Source organism: Oryx dammah, unplaced genomic scaffold (assembly GCF_014754425.2).
Source record: "Oryx dammah isolate SB20612 unplaced genomic scaffold, SCBI_Odam_1.1 HiC_scaffold_13, whole genome shotgun sequence".
Lineage (NCBI taxonomy): Eukaryota > Metazoa > Chordata > Mammalia > Artiodactyla > Bovidae > Oryx > Oryx dammah.
This window is the reverse complement of record NW_024070197.1, coordinates 20,698,760-20,718,260: the sequence shown is the minus strand read 5'-3', so window position 1 is coordinate 20,718,260 and position 19,501 is coordinate 20,698,760. Positions and strand designations below refer to the sequence as shown.

The following is a 19,501-nucleotide window of genomic DNA, read 5'->3' as shown; positions in this document are numbered from 1 at the left end:
CTTTTAAAACACTTGAGAATAAATTATGGCCCAAACTTACTCTTCTTAATGACACGTATAAAGTTCAGCTCTTTAATAAAAGGATTCAGGAATATGAAAACAAAGTTCCCAGCAATATTAAGGAAATAAAGGTCTTCCAAAATGGTCAGTTCTTATTTCGATTAAATTGTGCATTTTTAATACAGTTGGTATAAAGTGAAACTCTTAAAAAAACATCGAGGAATTTAAAATGAAACGGAACCTCCCCTTTGCAGGGTCACCAGTACCACAGTGAGATTTGTCTCTTAAACAATGACACTTACTATCTCTGTAGTCCCATGAATACTTTTGAAGTGTCATATTAAAACCAATCTCGTGGCCTTGAGGCAAAGAGAAGCAATTAGTCTTGGAGTTGTGAATAAATAAAAATCCATTTATACACCCGTCCTTGACATGTACCTTGCAAATCTTAGAAACTTCATCTAGTGGGAAAAGAAATGTTAAATCATGAATACCAATACTAATCACATCGCCATGTGGCTTCCTAAAACAGTTTAGTTTATACCCATCTTTTAAGTATTAATTTATATGTATATATTCATCCATATTGAACACAAAACAAAGAAGCTCTAGCAGGCACCTGGGGGTGAGGGGAGAGTGGTGAGGGGTGATGGGAGCCACAGGGACGGCCCCATGACAAGCAGGTTTCTCAACGGGCCTTCCAGGAGGCCTCAGCAGTAAAGAATCCTCTGGCAATGCAGAAGATGCAGGAGGCTGGGGTTCAACCCTCGGGTGGGGAACATCCCTTGGAGGAAGAAATGGCAACTCACTCCAGTGTTCTTGCCTGGAAAGTCCCATGGACAGAAGAGCCTGGCAGGCTGCAGTGCATAGGGTTGCAATGAGTGGGACACAACTGAGCCTGCACCTAGGTGCTCCTGAAAAGGGAGCCTGAAGCATTGTTCCTCATGCTTCCTCCTTCCCCCTAAGCTCTCAAAGGCTGAAAAGGTTTGTTTTATTTACACATGCCCTTCTCCATTTGTGATCCCAGCCAGCATTGAAGTGAGGACCCTGGACGTCCTAGTATTTGGATACTTGCTTCACTTCTTATTTGGGTCCGTCCCTCAGTGCCGGAGGGGAAGGGTGTAGATGGGGGCTTTGCTGCTCCTTAGCCTTGAGCAGCCCTGGAGAGACTGGGGCAGTCACCAGGGAGCAAAGCTGGCCTGCAGGGCCTGGCCCAGATGTCAAGAGCAGAGAGTGGTGCTGTCAGGCCCGAGCTGGGAGCCAGAAGTCTGGGGCGCGCCAGGGCGTGGGGAGCAGGGTGGGCAGCCCCTGGGCCGTGCTGCAGCCGCGCTGCACGGATCCCTGACCTACTTCCACGGCCCCTTTCTGTTCTAGGAGCAGCTAAAAATCCATAAATTAAGGAAATTAACTGATGGGGCCTGCGGCATCTTTGTAAGCTATTTAAATCTATAAATTTACAACATCTTCTGCATATATCAAGTAATTGAACTAACTGCAGGGATGTAACTTTAATGAGAAAATTTCCCCTTTCCCCTGTAGTTCGAGCTCTAAAAAATAAATAAATAAAACCTTCCCTGGGAGGGAAGTTTCTGCTTATTCCCGCGTGGAGAAGTTACTGGAGCTCTTTCCACGCGCGAGGTCCCCTGGTCAACGCAGGCAGGCCCCCACCGCGTCCTCCTCTCACCACCTTCCCCCGCCCGGGTTCGGAGCCGCCCCGAGCGCCCCCTGTGAGTGAGGCCGCTAGAGGGCGTCCAGATCCGGCTGGAGCTCGGGGTGGGGCCCCCAGCGCCGCTCCGGGCGGGAGCGCACCGGTCCTCCAGCTCGAGCCTGGCTCTGGCCCGGGCGTCCCGGGAGAGCCGGACGGGGGCGCAGTGCAGGCGGGGCGGACTGCAACCGGAGGCTCCGCGCTCCGTTTCCTAGGAGCCGGGAAATGGTCCAGGAGGAGGCGGGGCGGGGGGGACGGACGGGGCGCAAGGGAAACAGGAGAGAGAGGAAGGGGAGGAGGAGGAGGTAGGAGAAAAGGAGGAAGGGGCAGCCGACCCGGGGACTGAGGGGACGCCCGGAGCGCAGGCCTCGGTGCCGCGAAGAGTCTTGGCGGTAGACGTCTCCATCGCGCCGCGCGCGGAAAGGAAATGGCGCGTCTGGCCGCGGGCGGCCGGCCGGGCGCCCCCCGTGCTCCCCTCCCCGGCGGTGGCAGACCGCGCGTCCGCAGACGTCACGCGCGGCGCTGCGCCCCGGTAGAGGGGCAGTCGGGGCAGGGACCCAGGGAGGACGGCCGGGAAGGGGGAGGGGTGGCCCTGGCCCCCAGCTCCTCTCCTGCCCGGGCCGACTCGCAGCCTACTTTCTTCCCAAGTCCCGCCCCTACCCCCGGGCGCCGCGGCGGCGGCTGCTCTCCTCTTTGTAACCGAGGAGTCAAGAAATGTGAGAAACGTGCCCTGTGTTACTTATTTGGGAGCCGAAAATTTATGCCCAGCTGAAAGCGCCCGGGGAAATATTACATCAGATGAAATGACAATGATTAAAATCAGCTTCTCCCCCGCCCCCTCTCGAGCCCGGAGGAAGCCTGGGCGCCGCGTGGCTGGCCGGCGGGGGGCGGGGGGCTGGGCGGCGGAGGGCGCGGGGGCCTGGGCGCACCGCTCCCGGGAGGGTCCTGGCGGAGGCCCCGGCGAGAAGGCGCGGGCTCCGGGGGAGGCGGGTGTGCTCGCCCGGCTAAAGGAAGGGAAACAGCGCATTTTTGTCGCCGAGCGCGGCAGGCGCGGGCGCGCGGAGCTAATTGCGACTCTAATCCTCTGCCCCGCGGCACAGCCGAGCCCCGAGCCAGGAGTCGCCGCGCGCTCCCGCTCGCGCTCGCCGCACTGGGTTAATTTTGAGCCGGATCGCTGCCCTTTGCGTCCGGGCTCGGCCGAGACGGGGCGCGGGCTACAGGCTAAGGTGGGGGGCTGGTTTTCTCGCCAGCAATCGGAGAAGGCCGCTGGAGAAGAGAGGAGGGAGGAGAGGAGGTGGGAGCGGCGGGAGGGCAGCCGGAGAGCGGCGCGAAGAGGAGGCGGCGGCGGCGGCGGCGGCCGCGAGGAGGGGAGGAGGCGAGGGGAGGGCGGGGAGGGGAGGCCCCGGCGCGCCGCGCCGCGAGGGGCCGCGCGAAGCGGGGGCCGGGGCGGGAGGGGTGGGTGGGGGGAGGGTTGGGGGCGAGAGAGAAAGTAACTCCAGGACGAGACCGGAGCGACCCGCGCAGCGAGCACAGGCTGCGAGGCTGAGCCCGGCTCCCAAGACCGGCGGCTGCGGGGGGCGGGGGCTGCACCCGAGCCCGATCCGCCGCTCCGGCTCCGAGGTAAGCACCGCGCGGGCAGCCACCACTCAGCGACGCGCACCCCTGTCCCCGAAGTGGCTGCGATACCGGGAAAGTCGCCCGGCCGGGATTCGGACCTGGGCGGGGGCGGCTGCTTTGTCCGGGTGCAGGGTGGCGGGGGCTGACGGTGAGGGGGCACCCAGCACAAAGGCCTGGCGCGGGAGTGGGGGATTGCCCACGTGGGCCGGCCCTCGCCCAGGGTGGACCCTCCCCTCGCGGGCGGTCAGCGAGCTTCCTGCAGCGCGGGGTGGGGGTTTCCTCAGGTCTCGGCACTCGGGCCTCGGTGCAGGGCCGACCGCCCTGCAGGGCCGGAGAGTTTCCGAGGTCAGAACCCGGCTCACGCAGCCTGGGCTTCAGGCTGACTGGGCCCGGCTTGGTGTCCAAATCAGAGCGAGGAAAAGTCTCCAACGGGACGGACGTGCGTCCTGTGACGCCCACCCGCGAGTCCGAAACGGAGCGGGAGGGGCTGGCGCGCTGGTGGTCGTTCCAAGCGCTCGGGGTCTGGAGCCCCCAGGCGGGCCGCGCGGAGACGCGATCGCCGCGTCCGGATCCCTGCTGCCCGACGGTAGCCCTTGACCTGGTCGCGGGCACCGCTCACACTCGCACATGCCTCCCCCCTCCCCCGTAGCTGGAGCGCGTTTCCGTCCTCCCGTTGCCCCCCACCCCCGACTGCAGAAAGATAAGCTTCAAGTTTTCACTCCGTGTCTCAAATGTGCATGGAGGAATTTAACTGCACGAATGAAAAACAGCATTAGTTTCAATTAATTTTTTTTTAAACCCTGGCAACAATAAACTTTGAGAACAAAAGCGCTTTTACGTCCTTAATTAGGCGAGCTTCCCATCTGTGGTCTCTAAGTGTCTGCCTCCTGATTTAACTTCGTCTTCCGCCCCGCCCCTGCCGCACACCCTCCCGGTCCTGCCAGGCGGTTTGGGTTCCGCGGCCACCCCAGCCCCGCGGCGCCGCCGGCCTGGGCCCAGCCGGCTCCGGCCGCCCCGAAGTTCACACCGGCCGGCGGGCTCCGCGGCAGGGCAGGCGCGCGCCAGGTGGCCCGCCTGCCTCCCTTCTGGCCCACCTCCTGGACAACTCGGCAGGCCCCCGGCTCTCTGGCCCCGGGGCTGGCGCCCTGGGCGCAGAGCTAAGGAGAGTTCTCCAGGCGCCTTCTGTTTACCTTTTATGGTTAAAATAACAGCTTAGCAAAGAAGCGACTTCACGAAGAAGCGATTTAGTGAAATCGTCTCAAGCTGCCGCAGCTCAGCCAGTTTAATCACCCCCAGAGAGCTGAACAACTGCGAGCACAATGGGACACAAAATCATTTTGTGTGTAAATGAGCGTGGCATTCTGCTCGCTTCCCTCTGCTCTGGCGGGCGGGGCTTGGCAGCGGGCGGGCGTGGGACCCGGGGCTCCCGCCTCAGCTCGGAGAAACGGGTCAATACCCAGCCAGTTTGGAAACCCGCGGGCCGGGCCGTGAAGCCCGGTACCGCCGAGGCCCCTGCAACAGGCGGTCTTGGCCGACCTCGGGAGGGTCGTGGCGCGCGCGGGCTGGGTCGTGGGTTTGATGCGGGTGCTGGCAGAATGAACTTGTGTCTCTTCCTGCACCCACTTTGTGCTTCTGACCTCAGCAGTGGTGTCGGGGAAAGGGTCCTTGTCCAGCACAGATGCGTTTGTCGGAGGGAGCAGTGGAGGTTCGCGTCAAGGCGTACAGCCTGGGGCTTCCAATGGTGAGTGTCTGGTTTGCCGTGAACATCAGGTTGTGCTTGCGATGGAGAAGAGGCTGCGTGAGAACAGGATGGAGCAGCTTTTTGATGGGTACTTGGTGTGAAATGTCACTTCCGAGCAGCGTCCTGGTAGTTGGGCAAACATTGTGCTGTCCGCTTTGATAGAATTTCCATTGGAATTCCTTCCAGCTTAGTTTATCCTCAGTGTGGCTTTCCTTCTGACTCCTCCCCCCAGCAGAGCCTCCCAGGGCAGGAGAACCCATTCCTGAGATGTGTTTTGGTTTCTTAGAACTTGAGATAAGTGACCTGGTTTTCTTTCTTGAAACTTGAGGGAACTCAGGAATGCCAAAAGCAGCCGAGCCTGGACGGCTGTAAATTAAACATCACTGTCTGCTAATGGCAACCCCCACCCCAGTTTCCTGTCAGAGAACTTGCCAGCACACGGAGGGCAGAACAAATCCTAGGAGAATGACCTGAGTGAAATTTGCAGGCTTTGATTCTCATTCGACCTTGGTCCAGGTATGAAAACTGGATGTTGAATTTCAAGGCACAAAGTCAATCCTTGAGGGAGGGTGGGGTTAAACCTGCAAGAGATAAGTACAGCTTTAGGTGTGGGGAAGCCAGTGAGGGGAGGGGAGGGGAGGGGAGGGGGTGATATTCCCTGTGTCCACCTTCCCCAGCCCCAGGTCAGTGGAAGGGTCTGCTTAAAACTGATCTTCTCCATCCCTCCTGCGTAGGGTCTGCAGAATGTCTTCAGGCAGCTTCTGGAGACTGTGGGACAATCTTATTTCAGGTGGCCAGGGCACAGAGGAGAGTCGCTGAGTGACTATAGGGAGAGGCAGGGTTCATTAGCTGAGCTGCTCTCTCCTTCTGGCCATCTCTGTAATGCCTTAGGGCTTGATCCTGAGGGGATCTGGAAAATATTAGGCACAGACAAGACCTTTCTGAGGGCCTGGGGAGAAGCTGCAGAAGTGCAGGCTGGGCAAACAAAGACAAGTTTTACTCTCTAAGAAGCCATAGGGGAGTGGCGGCTTCCTCGGTGACTTTCGCTCTTCCCTGGCTTCTGCTGGAAGAGGCTTCTCTGGGTCCAGCCAGTCTCAGGCTGCATGTTAACACTGCAGAGACTGTATTTAAAGAGGTAGTGGGGCTCCCCAGCCCCTGGAGGGTGGGGGATCCTCTCCGAGCTGTGGTTCCCAGGGTGCTCTCTGAAGCAAGAGGAGACACGCTTGGTAACGTGGCTCGAAACCAAAATACCAAGCAAATCGGATTTGTTCTGAAACATTTTGGGGGCAATAATGGTGAGCATATGTTTCAGTACTGTCATTAGCTGAATTAGCAGACATGGAGCTGCCCTGAGAACACGTGTGTGAGTGAATGTGTGTGTGTGCATGTGTGAATAACTAATCTCCTATGGCCCGGAGGCTTGCCTTGGGGTATGGGGACAGGCTAGTTGCCATCTGTGTGGTAGGGCATGGGGTCTTGGGAAGCATGTTCAGAGAGGACGATTATAAGCATCTTTGACTGGGAGACACGGCACCCAAGACCACTGAGGAGTAAGTCGTGTTTGGTTTTGTCGGTGCTCCCCACAGATGTTCTGGGCAGCGATGGAAGCCTAGATGCCTCACCGCAAGGAGCGGCCGAGCGGGTCCTCGCTTCACGCCCACGGCAGCACCGGCACGGCGGTGAGAGCTGGCAGGGTGGGCTGGGTCAGGGGCTGGTGGCCCCCATTATGCCCTCTTCCTGAGCACCTGCTCACTCGCTGCCCTTCCTCGCAGCCATAGCCGTGGTGCTCAAGAGATGGCTGTTGACTGGCTGTACGATTATGTATTTTCTCGAAACAAAAATGCTCTTAATTTGATGTGAAATTTACTACATGTATAAAACTCAACGCCTTAGGTGCTGAGGAAGTCACTAATTTAGAGGTGTCTCGTTACTGAGACAAACTTGCAAAAACCCCTGAATCCCAATTCACAAATTGGTGATTCGTTTGTCAGGGGATATTTCACATCTAACACATAAGCCTGCGACCTTTAATTAGAATTTTGCAGTTTGTTTTATGCCCCTGGAGGCTGACACCTTGAAAAAAAATTTTTTTTCTTGATTTCTTATTGCTAATAAGCATCTTTCTTTTTTTTCCCCCTCTGGTACTTTGAAGAAAATGATGCAAATACACTTAATTACAGTGGTGGCCATAATTTGTCAGGCGAATATGTGATCAGGCACAAGCAGAAGTGATCTGATTAGATCTGTGATCACACTGGCAATCAAGGGAGTGCCTAGCTCTGTCGTGGAGAAACCGCTGTTGTGTCCCTTGTTTCCGTCTCCAGGAGGGAGGAAGCATGTCTCGGCTGTCTCTCACCCGGTCGCCTGTGTCTCCCCTGGCCGCCCAGGGGATCCCGCTGCCAGCCCAGCTCACGAAGTCCAATGCGCCTGTGCACATCGACGTGGGCGGCCACATGTACACTAGCAGCCTGGCCACGCTCACCAAGTACCCAGACTCCAGGTAAGAGCCGAGCCCCTCACGGCACCGGGGCGTGTAGTGGCCATAGGGAGCATGTGAAACCTGCTGCCAGCCGACACACAGGGTTCCCCAGGGTCCCTCTGCTCTCAGACCCGCCTGCCCATGGCTGCTCAGCACAGGGACTTGTGACGCTGAGCTGGTGGCACTGGTGGAGCTCCTGACGCACTGGCAGAGGCCACTTTTCAGAGCCAGCCCCATCTGAAGCTGGCCAGCAGCTGGCTGGAGAACCTCATGTTCCGTCAGGCTCCTCTTGTGTGTGACTCATGCCTGGCCTTTGCAGGAGACTGGTTGTGAGCCATGCTGTGTACTTCTTGGGGTCATTTGGGGGAGAAGTAGTTCATGCTATTTCCAAGTCTTAACGACTGGGATAGTGCATAAGTTCAAGGATGGTGGCGGGGGGTGGGGGGTGAGCAGCTGCGATTTGTCATCTTTGTTTGAGTGGCCACTGCTGGACCCCCAGGGCTAGCAGCAGGCTCCTTTGGAGTTGGGAGGGGGTGGGTGGCAGTGACTGGCTAAGAATTCCAGGATGTCCGGGGATATCCACAGCTATGGGTGAGCATGAGCCACATACCACCATCAGCAGATGAAGGATCTCTGACCAGGGAGCTTTACCCTCTGCCCAGCTCCCTGGTGCCCCTGACTCCTGAGCCTGTGGGGGCTCCAGGCACTGCCGACTGCCCTGCTCTTGCCTGTCGGGCATTTTCTCCTAGGTTTCTTCGTTGGCATGTAACAGCAGGGCTGACCAGAGGTGGGATGGGTCTCTGAGCAGCTCTGGGCGATGATGCTGCATGCTGCTGGCTAAGCCCAGGACCGCCTGTTCCGGGTACCGCAGGGTGGCCACCGCCAAGGGCTGGCAGCAGGAGGGCCACCCCTGAGGGCATCACCTCTGTTTTAGACATTTAAAATAACAAGAAGAGTTAATTAATCCCCCAGACGCCGAGGGATGTCTCTGGGAAGCTTTCTGATCTAGCCGCCTTGTCGCTGGTATGGTTGCTTATGGAGGAAGGATTCGTAGCGTGTGGAGGTGGCTGCATAGAGAGCGCACTGGAGGCCAAGGGGGTGCCCTGGAGGAGGGACCGCTGGAGGCCGATGCAGCGTCTGGTTCAGAATTTGGGGTGTGGGGTGCAGGTGTGGTTGGAGCTCTCTGCCTCCTCAGACAGAGGCTAGGCCTGGGGCACTTGTGACCTGGGGACCTTGGGGGGGCAGCAGCCAGGAGGCCACGTTGGCTATGTTGGCCTGGCACTGACCGGCAGGGCCCTGTCTAGGATGGGAGATGGATTCTGCTTATTTCATTTCAATTTTGCCTTCTGCGGCATTCACGCGTTGTTTGAGATAGATCATCCCTTAATCAGCTGACATTTGCGAGTGACATTCATAAAACCCTTGCCCACCACCTCTCTGAAGAGTGTTCCTTGAAATCAGACACTTGCCTTTCTGGAGTAATCACAACCCAGGCCTGGGAGGACCAGCTTCCTCATTCTGCCTCTAGGCTGCTGCCTGGAGCTTGGCGTGCGGGGGTGGTCCTCCCCTCCGAGCCATCCAAACCGCAACCCCCCCACATCCTGCTTTGGGGCAGGCCCCCTGGCCAGGCTGCCTCAGTGGTCCCATGACCTGTGGGACCCTCGGGCCACCAAGATGGGCCCAGAGCGGGTGGCAGTCTGCATTCTTCCCCGGGGCTGAACCTCAGGATAAATCTGCTGTTCTGCCTGGATGGCTCTGCCTGGCCTGGCCCGCAGGAGAGGTGCTCCTGAGACAGAAGCTCTGGCCTAGAGGCCATGGAGGTGGAATGACTTGTAGGACAGTCAGGACAGTGGGTCAGGCCAGGCCTGACATGTGCATTGGGCAGCTGTGCTGGCTGGAGCCCTTCAGATCTCTCTTCCTTCTTTGAGTGAATGTTAAAATTAAAAAAAAAAACAAAAACCAGTTTTTCACTAATTCTGGAAAGAATGATCAGTGGCTCCCCCAGGGTCACTGAGGTATGTCACCTGGAAATAGAGGATTGTGTTAAGGTCACCGGGGGAGGGGGCTCGTTCTGGATGTCAAGTCCCACCCTGGGCAATGCCGTGAGATAAGGGGGCTTGTGCCTTCACCCCTTCGGACCCTGTGCCCACAGAGCTAGGTCTGGGCTCCCGTTCTTGGTTGGTCAGGGCGGCTTCATAGCAGGGAGCCCCCATGGGTGCTAGTCAGCCCAGGATGGCCACTGGTCCTCACCCGGAACCTGCTCAGCCCAGCTGCCCAGGACTGGGAGTGGGCTCCTGTGTCTGCCTCCACGCTTGCTGGGCATCACTTAGCTCCTGCATCACAGCCCCGTGCTGGTGTCCATCCTGGCTGTGGGAGGCCACCAACGCCCAGGAACCTAGGAAGTGAACCTGGGTGTAACCACTGAAACATCCAGGAAATTAGAGCCAAACCTTTAAAAGAAGAAGTAAAAAGAAGGTGACCCCTATCAGCTGGGGTCAAAACTGGCCAGCTTATTGCTTATACACCTTCTGAAGTCAGTACTCCAAACTTACAGCCTCCCTTGGAGGGTGGCCCGGGGTAGGAACAGGCTCTCTAAGACTTCACAAGTGTCAGTGGGTGCCTTTGAGGTGACTGCCCTAACCTTCCCTCAAGCTGCACACCTCTTTGATAGCTTCAGACCCTGAGGGCACAAGAGGCCTTAGGCTGGGATGGAAAGACCTAGAACCAGCCAGTCCCAAGATAAGACAGACTGAGAGCCTTCTAGCCTCGGACCCTTAAGACGGCCTAGAACCCAGGCAGCCCTGGAATGTGGTGGACTGGGAGTCCCCTAGACCGCCAGGATGGTCTGAGGGGTTTGCAACACAGAGGGCCTGGAAATACTGCTTGCTGCACAGAACGCTTGAGCTCAACCAGGAAGGCTGGAGAAAGTTCCGTGGGGAGGCTGACCTGCAGACGTGGCTCTTTCGTCTTCCTGCCGATGCCACGTGGGGGCCCTCGGCGGTCTGCTGATGACTGCCCATGGTGCCTGACAGCCTCAGTCTGTTCTGTCTGTCTTCAGGCATGCTGGGTGGCCTTCATTCTGATATCTGGATGCCCGTGCTCTGTTGAGATTAGGTCTGGGGGAATTTAACACCTAGAACAGGCATGAAGCCCACAGAGCTTGCCAGCAGGGTAGTGTCCCCCAGTGCCATTGGCACCAGGCCTGGAGGTCAAGAGGGCTCTGTGGCTTTCGGAACTCTGAGATGAGTTGTATCTGGGTGACCGCGGCACTGGTTTCACAGACTCAGGCTGCTCTACACCTCCTCCGCTCACACTCATCTATGAGGCAGCCTTGACTTATATACAGCCCTACTGGGCCACGTCCCTAGTGAAACGGGGTTAGTCACTCACCCTCCTGGCTGATGAGTGTGCCAGGCCAGCAGAGCAGACAGTGTTGGTGCGAGGCCCCTAGAGAGGCTTTGGGTGCTGTGACCTCTCAGCTTCTACCCAGCTCATTGCCCTGGGTGGCAGGGGTGAGACAGCCTGAGAGCAGTGACTTGGAGCGGAGGGTGGGATGGGCTGCCGAGGGAGACGGGAACTTTCCTGGAAGTCCTTGCCGCTGCAGGTAGAGAGTGAGGGGACTGAGCCTCGACTTGTACAGACTGAGCTGGGAGGCCTGGGGCCGGGATCCAGCCACCCTTCTCCCAGGCTGTGCTGAGTCCAGCTGGGGACGCGTGTGCGGCCTGCCTGCCGAGGTGGTGTCCCTGGGGAGACCCTGCCGACCTCCCTCCTATTCCTGAGTCAAGCTCTTGATGTCCCTCACCCCTCTTCAGGGGATCCTATCCCTCCCCACTGGGGTCTGCAGGGGACATGCAGAGCCTGCCGCCCTGGGCAGTGGGGAGGCCTGGTTCCTCCGCCCGGAAGTGGAGGGGGCCAGGCATCGGGGCTCCCGAAGAGCGTCCTTCAGGTCAGAACCACCGCCCTTCAGAGGATGGGGTGCTGGGAGCTGCCTCCCTCCCAGCACCCCCCCCCCCGGTGTGCACACTCTGTGGCAGGTGTCACAAGCTGTAGCAGGTGTGCACACACTGGACTGTGGGTGTCTGCCCTGTGACTGCACCCACATGTGCTGTCCCTGTGGTCTGCCCTGAGCTGAAACTGTGGGTGGATCGTTTGTAAGTTTGTTGAGCGTGCGTAGCTGTCTCTCTGGTGGACTCGTGTTGTCGGTGTCTCTGGTTCTGCCTGTGGTCGGCGTGCTTCGAGGGCGGCGTCCGTGTGACCCTGTGCCTGTTGCTGGGTGTGTTGTGTCCAATGCTTGTTCATGCAGGTTGGGTGAGGCGTGTGACCCAGGAGTGTCTTGGCTGGCTTATACGTGTTCACCAGGCGTGTGGCTGTGGGCTGGGGTATCTGATGGTTGGTGGGGGTTTTCTGGGTGGGTCTGTCGGGCAAGGGTTTGTGTGCATGGGACAAGGTGTTTGTCTCATTGTAGTTTTCCAGGCCTGTCACCTGTGTCAGCAGGCAGGGGTGTAGAGCTGGGTGTGACTCTCTGGCTATGGCTCGTGAGTGTAGGTGGGGCGTTTGCGTGTGCTGGTTGCCACGCTGGTGTCCTGGCTGCGACTGGTGTGTGCACACGTCCTTTTCAGGCCTGGTATAGTCCCAGAATCACTCATGTAATGCCCCTCACCCATCCAGCAGGGTGGGCTCTAAGGAGTGGGGGGCGGGGCAGTAGACCAGCCCTTCCATCCCGCATACCACCTTCCATCTCTCCCAGAATAAGCCGCCTCTTCAATGGCACCGAGCCCATTGTCCTGGACAGTTTGAAGCAACACTATTTCATCGACCGGGATGGGGAGATTTTCCGCTACGTCCTGAGCTTCCTGCGGACATCCAAACTGCTGCTTCCTGATGACTTCAAGGTAAGTCCGCAGCCGGCGGCTCCCCAGCACAGCCTGTGCGGTGGCATTACACAGGGGACGCTGTGACTTAATAAGCGGACCCACGGTTGTCATGGCAACCATAAAAACTTAAACGATGAAGCCGAGGGCTAAATCAGTTTTTCTAAACTAATTTTGTTTTCTCACATTTTTAGCTTATTTATCAGAGTGTAACAACAATTAAGCAGCAACAGCAAGCACTTACCCCAGTTGTATGCTGAAGGACCGTCATGTGCTGGAGTTACAGGAGTTAGAGGTTCCCAAAGCTGGTCCTTGTCGGCACTTGGCAGAGGGAACACCCTGATCCACACCAAAAAGAACTTTAAACAAAAGTTCCCACCCCCCGGTCCTGGGATGAGCCTGTCTGCAGCAGCCAACCTGGTTCTGAGAGTCCTGCCTCCAGGGTTGGACTCCTCTGTGGCTTAGGGATCCCAGAGGCAGGAAATCCAGGGTGGGACTACCCCAGCTCCAACCAGCAAATGTCCTTCCTTCCTTCCAGCACCCAGAGGACCCATTGGTCCTAGGCTGTTTTATCCTTCATTGAATTCAATTTCTGGGTGCCAGCAACTGAACTCAGGCTAAAAATGCAGTGGGACAAGGCAGATATAGGTCCTGTGCTCACGGTGGTTATAGTTTATGGGATGATAGATATTGAACAGAAAACCACTTAAATTCCACAGGGGCAGAGAAGCAGGAAATACTGTGAGAGGGAACCACGGGGAACCTGGCCTGGATGGGTTTGGAGGAAAGAGTGTTTCTCTGGGTGATGATGGAGAAACAGAGGCAGAAGGGTATGAGTGCCTTGGGGAGGAGGAGCAGCGAGGGTAAGGAGCTAGATAGGTGGCAGCCTGGGGCTGTATGAACTGGGAGGGGAAAAGCAGGAAGAGGTTGCAGATTGTGTCTGGTCCCTGAATGCAGAGGGAGGTGAGTAGGGGTAGGACCCTCAGATCTGTTGTGTGAAGGATGTGGAGGGAGCAGGAAGGTGGAGGCAGCGAAGGTGGAACGAAGTGGTAGATTCGATTCACATTTGGGAAAAAGATGCAAAAGCCACAGTGTGGATACTGGGGGTCAGGGGGCTCTTGAGGGTTCCCCTGACCTGCAGCTTGAGTCCTGAGTGGGTTCGTGGAGGCCCAGGGTAGAACAGGCTGAAGCAGCCCATGCCTGTGTGGAAGAACTGGTGGGGCTTTAAGGAAGGATGTGGGGGTTGCTGGTGTGCAGATATCATTTAAAACCTCTAGTGGATAAGAACAGGGGCCCAGCATGAAGCTGTGATGAACTCTTGTGGTTCTTGACAGGATACGTTCTTGACTGATGGCAGGCGTGGGGTGACTCTAGAGGCCAGAGTCAGTCAGCAGGCAGTGACTTAGGGCCAGCGGTGTGGGCCCAGCTTTAGGGCTTGGGCTTCCTTGCCTGCTCCCAGGGGTCCTCGGGCTCACCAGCGGGACTTGAGCTGAGTGGTTTGGTCATGGGTCATCAGCTGCTCAGGGCTGGGGTGGGTGTGGGTGGACATGTGTTTGAGGGGGCAGGGGACCAATGTCAGGGCCTTGAGGGGAGGTCGGTGTGAGCCCGCCAGCCTGGGGTTGAGCTGCTGGCGAGAGGTGGGCGCCCCCCCTCAGACACCTCCTCACACTGCTGGCCAAGGCAGGGACCAGCCTTGCTGCTGACCTTTAAGCTTCATCCACTCTTTGAGCTGCGTGATAACATCCATTTTATAGATGAGGAAACTAAGGCTCAGAAAAGGTCTGGTAGATGCTGCTTCTGCTGAAAATCCAACCCAGGCGGGTCCCTTTCCCCTCCCTGCAGGACAGTGAGCATCTCCAGGGAGGGAGGCGGGGCTGTCCTGTGCCCACCCCAGCCTGCCCTCTCAGAGAAGGCAGCAGGTCCCCAACCATCCGCATAGCCTCAGGTTTTTCTAGTCTAGCTTCCAGGTCTTTCTAGAAACTTCTCTCTGCTTCGGGGGAGGGGGATGAAGCTGCTCCCGTGGCTTGGGGCCCGATGGAAGGGCTTACAGGGTCTGGGACAGGTGCACACCAGCCACTGCCCTTGGGCGGAGGCCAGACGTTTTGGGGAGCACACTCTCACTGGAGCCTCACTTTCCCCATCTGTACAATGGGGACAACCATCCCAGCCCACACTGTGCTGGGGGTGGGGGTGGGGGCAAAATTCCCCTGGACTTTGAGCGGGCGGGGTCGCGGAGCTCTGGAGCCAGAAGGGCGGACCCCCACCGGCCCCACCGTATGCGCATGCCTGCAGGACTTCAGCCTGCTGTACGAGGAGGCGCGCTATTACCAGCTACAGCCCATGGTGCGCGAGCTGGAGCGCTGGCAGCAGGAGCAGGAGCAGCGGCGCCGCAGCCGGGCCTGCGACTGCCTGGTGGTGCGGGTCACGCCTGACCTGGGCGAGCGGATCGCGCTCAGCGGCGAGAAGGCCCTCATCGAGGAGGTCTTCCCCGAGACCGGGGACGTCATGTGCAACTCGGTCAACGCTGGTTGGAACCAGGACCCCACGCACGTCATCCGTTTCCCGCTCAACGGCTACTGCCGGCTCAACTCGGTGCAGGTGAGGGCCGGCCGCCCCTGCCTCCTCCCCCTCTGCCTCTCCGAAGCCCTGGGGCTGCGGCAGAGGGAGAATAGTGGGGGGGGGAGGCCGGGTCCCTAGGATGGCGAGGCCCTCCGTGCCATCTTACAGAAAAGGCAACAATGTGTCGATGCATAATTTATGTCCCGCTCATAATTAAATGATGGCGCCTGGGGGATGGACTTAAAAAAATTGATCTGTGCTTTTTTTTTTTTCCAAAAGGATGTTCTATAAAAATGGCCTAGAGTATTTTCAACAAAGTGTGCTTCATTTGACACCCAGAGTCTGACTTTGGATTCAAATTAAGCCCAGGCAGTAGGAGCAGCAGGTCAGAGGCTGAGAGTGGGGGCGGTTTGGAGCCCCCTCCTCATCATGCTGACCTGGGGCCACCAGCATCCATGGCGCAGCTCCCCAGAGCACTTCTAGACTGGCTTTCCCCACTTGGGTCTAAGAGTTGGGAAGCCCCAGATGGAGTGGGGGCCTGTTTTCCACCGGCTCTTCCAGACCCAAGAGCAGACTCCTGCTTCAGGCTTGGTTGGGGCAGAGCGCACTTGGTAGGGAGAACCCTGTAGGCTGTCTTTCAGAACTTGCTAGTGAGTTGCCGGACACAGGTGTCAGACACAGTGACTGGGCCTCCTCCTCACAGAGGCACAAACCCACGTGGACACGGAGACCTGCAGAGACGGGAGAGAACTCCTCTCCACCGGGAGCTCCCTTGAGCTGATGATCAGGCCCCAGGCCTCAAACCATCTGGGATTCCCAGCTCAGGGAAGCAGGTGGCTGCCCTGAGGCCAGGGGCCGGGTCTCTGCTGCTGGGGCCTCAGTGAGGGAGGGGGACCCAGGACCATGTGTCTGGGAGAGAGGGGCCCAGTCAAGGTTGTGGACCCCCGAGGGCAGCGGGATGGCACCCATCCAGGTTTTATCTCTTAAGGGGCCCTGGCCCTTCTGTGGCTGCCCCACTGGTGGTTGTGCCCAGACCCCTGTCAGGAGAAGGTAACTCACCCTGGCAAGTGCCCACCAGGCCCAGGGGGGCAGACTCTTGCATCTGGGCTTTGCTGACCCCTGTTTCTTCCCCGGCAGGTCCTGGAGAGGCTCTTCCAGAGGGGTTTCAGCGTGGCCGCATCCTGCGGTGGGGGCGTGGACTCCTCCCAGTTCAGCGAGTATGTGCTTTGCCGGGAGGAGCGGCGACCACAGCCCAACCCCACTGCTGTCCGAATAAAGCAGGAGCCCCTGGACTAGGCCCTGCCTCAGTGTCCACCTGAGGCCCCTGGGCCCTAGGGACACCCCCAGGGACCTGGAAACAGTGCTGGGGAGTTCTGCCTATGCCTGCTTAGCAGTGGGCATGAGACTGAGGGTGGGGCCGGAGGGTCCAGAGCCCGCCTGGGGAGCCCCAAGGCCCAGGGTGTCATAACAGAACGTGGGATGCTGGAGGCATGTCCACCAGAGGACCGTGGATGTGACCCAAAGATGCCAAGGGGGGAACTCGCCGCCAGTCTTCTGGGCCCCTGGGCTCCCAGCCTGGTACAGCACCCTTGAGGCTCTGCACATGCAGAGGCAGGGTCAGCAGAGGCTGCCCCAGTCCACTCCAGAGGAGCTGTCCGTCTTTCTCCACGCGGCAGACTCCAGTGGGTCTCCTTGCGTCAGAGATGGCTTATTTTTCTACAGTATTTAAGACGGAAGTAACTGTCAGTGCACAAGTCAGAGAGGCCGACAAGGACCCCTGCTTCTTTATCTGGTGCTCAGCTCAGTGGGACGCGGCAGCACGTCTGTGTGGGGGCGGTGGAAGAGCTGCGGGACCCTCTGCCCAAGTTCCTGCAGAACAGGACTTGGAGACTCCTGGTCCCTGCTCTAGGGACAGAGGGCAGGCATGGCAGTGCCGTCGGGGCTGAAACACGCCCCCCACGGGGTGGGGCCGCTGGGAGGAGGGTGGTATGGGCGTGGGGGAGGGACCACTCTGGGACCATTCGAGAGCCTGTCTTTGCTGCCACTTGGGGCACAGGCCACACCTGAGCATCACTTGACCTACTCATGTCCGGGGGCTTTGGTTTCTATCTGTGTACACCCACACGGGTTCCAAGAGAAGTCACTCCCTGTCGGGATCAGCACCGGGGCCACGCTGCATCCTTACCTCAGGAATGGGCCCCACGGTGGAGGAGCCCATCTGTCAGCAGCATCCTCTGGGTCCCCAGCTCAGGAAGCCGTCCTCCACCCTGATTTTCCCACAGTCACCTGCGTTACTGAATTTTTAATTAAACTATAGTTACACTAGTCTGCCAGTAAGACCGGGACACAGTCAGACCTTGGGTTCTTGGCCCCAGATTCCAATGAGGACTGCCTGCTGGAGTCCTTGCAGACCTGCTGCCTCTCAGATGACAGGCCCAAAGATGGATACCCTCTGTCTTGTCACACTTCCCCTCCCCAGATGGTTCTTCCCCAGGGGGTGGAGAAACTGCAGAGAACTGCTGGGCGGGCGGGGCGTCCCGGCTGGCCCCACCCCTTGTACGATGCCTGTAGACTTGTATATGATTCCTTTAATATTGTAAAGATGCTGATGTACAATTGTCGTGTGTTTGTGTAAACACATTATGTTCCTAGTTCATGCCATAAATGATGCTATAAAGCGAAAGACTGAGGCTCCGTCCTGTGCCCAAGCGGGAATCCAGATTCCAGCATTCCGTGCCCAGCAGGGAGCTTTGGGGATGGGATTCCTTGGGTTCCAGGGAGGAAACACCAGCGGCGGCAGTTGGGGGAGGGGCAGGGACAAGGGTCCTGAGCTGGCTGTTATTTATTGCTTTGGGGTGTTTCCTCATGGCTGTACCTGTCCCCTCTGGGCAGCACAGTTTCTGAATTCTGATTCACAGCCCCCTAACCAGATACAAGCTGGGGGAAGGCAGACCAAAGGTGTCCAGGGGAGCTTTTGAACCCAGTTTTCAGTGTTTGTGATTTTTCCCTCTGTTTTTTTTTGGTTGAGGGTTGAGAGGTTGAGGTCCTCTTTGGAGCACCACAGAGCGGTAGGAGAAGGTCTGGGGCGTTGCAGGGGGAGGAGTTGGAATGTATTCACCAGACGTCCACTTTTAATGAGCCTGTTTGTATTTTCCCTCAAAGTCCTTATGTTCTAACTGAGCAAGGACCTTTTCCCCTGCTGCTAGGGGCCACCAACCTCACCCTGCCTGGAGGGCATGCACAGCCACTCCTCTGAGGCCACAAAGCTGTTGCCATCCCACCATACGGTGAATTTGCTGGACAGACTTGCCAGCCTTCTTTGCTCAGCAACATGCCTACAGTTGGCACATGGGCATTTTGGCTTCTGAGGTTCACATCTGAGAGGAGGAGAAAGTATTGTGTTTATTAGAATGGAAGTCTGGTGAAAACAGCTTAGTGGCGTGTGCATTTATGGATTTTTCTGGCATGATAGCCAGCATAGTTGCCCGTTGGTGGAGATCCCCTAACATTTTCAAGCAAACATCTTTGATTAAACCATTGTACTAAAAAAAAAAAAAAAAAAAAACATAAAAAGAATAACTACCTTACTGAATGTTTCTCTTAATTATTTCCTTACTAATTAAGTCAAACCAGGAAGTTTGATTTTATATAATCTAGGGAATTTCTAAATTTGTAGAGAAATACTGTGTTCCCAAAGTAATGCTAAAATTCTAAGATAGTCCCCATAAACAATAAGTAAAAACATTTTTATACTTCCTGGAATGAATACATGATATTATAAGTAATCTCTTGATCACAAGCCAGCAGTATAAATGTTACTTCTGCTCTTCATAAATTATTCTTGATTATAAGCAACTGGACAGCCGACTGTGCCAGTACTTCCATGTTTCCCACCAGGCCTCTCTGCCTGTGCAGGAGAGAATTTCTCTAAGCCACAGCAGGAGATGTTGGCCACTGTCCTGATCAACGGGGCTCAAAACCAGGTCACAACACTATTATCTTTAAGTTTTTTTTCCCCCCAAAGCTCCCACTTGACTCTGTTCCATAGAATAAATAAAGGATATTTTATAAATTATACACCCAGCTCTAGCGCTTTGTTTCTGATCCATCGAGGCAGCCACAAAAAGGTACTCTGGCGTGGATTACTCTGGAGCCACTCCCCCACACTTGTGACTTGGCTTGACCACTGAATAAGGACCTTGAGTAGCCCTAGTCCCACATACTGAGCCTTCTTGGTCTAGGTAAAGAGTTGCTGTGGAGGGTTGGGCCCTTTTACACTGTATTCATTTTGCTCATGAGTATATGTCAACCAGCGGCTTCCCAGGTAGCCAGTGGTAAAGAATCCACCTGCCAATGAAGGAGACACCGGTTCTATGGGTTGGGAAGATCCCCTGGGAGGAAGAAATGGCAACTCATTGCAGTGTTCTTGCCTGGAAAATCCCATAGACAGAGGAGCTTGATGGGCAGTAGTCCATAGGGTTGCAAAGTGTTGGACACGACTGAAGTGACTTAGCAAGCATATGTAAACC

At 57.0% G+C, this 19,501-nt stretch overlaps 1 protein-coding gene across 5 annotated transcripts; it reads left to right on the top strand.

Moving 5' to 3' along the window:
* Positions 1-2,698: 2,698 nt before the first annotated feature.
* Positions 2,699-19,047, top strand: KCTD15 (potassium channel tetramerization domain containing 15). 5 transcript variants are annotated; one of them, XM_040253142.1, is made up of 7 exons: positions 2,699-3,325; positions 4,968-5,063; positions 6,650-6,742; positions 7,388-7,563; positions 12,290-12,434; positions 14,706-15,011; positions 16,110-17,655. In XM_040253142.1, the coding sequence occupies exons 3-7, from the start codon at positions 6,677-6,679 to the stop codon at positions 16,266-16,268; spliced, it is 852 nt and encodes a 283-aa protein (XP_040109076.1). In that variant the 5' UTR covers positions 2,699-3,325; positions 4,968-5,063; positions 6,650-6,676; the 3' UTR covers positions 16,269-17,655. The 5 variants fall into 5 exon arrangements, with proteins under 5 accessions (XP_040109076.1, XP_040109075.1, XP_040109077.1 ...); XM_040253141.1 differs by having other exon boundaries at positions 4,965-5,063; XM_040253143.1 differs by lacking the exon at positions 2,699-3,325 and adding an exon at positions 4,445-4,661.
* The last annotated feature ends 454 nt before the right edge of the window (positions 19,048-19,501 follow it).

Bases quoted from the DNA above. Each gene is read 5' to 3' on its own strand.
- KCTD15 (XM_040253140.1), top strand. From the start codon at position 6,677: ATGCCTCACCGCAAGGAGCGGCCGAGCGGGTCCTCGCTTCACGCCCAC. The intron at 7,564-12,289 runs GTAAGAGCCGAG...CATCTCTCCCAG, and splicing joins ACCAAGTACCCAGACTCCAG to AATAAGCCGCCTCTTCAATG. The intron at 15,012-16,109 runs GTGAGGGCCGGC...CTTCCCCGGCAG, and splicing joins GCCGGCTCAACTCGGTGCAG to GTCCTGGAGAGGCTCTTCCA.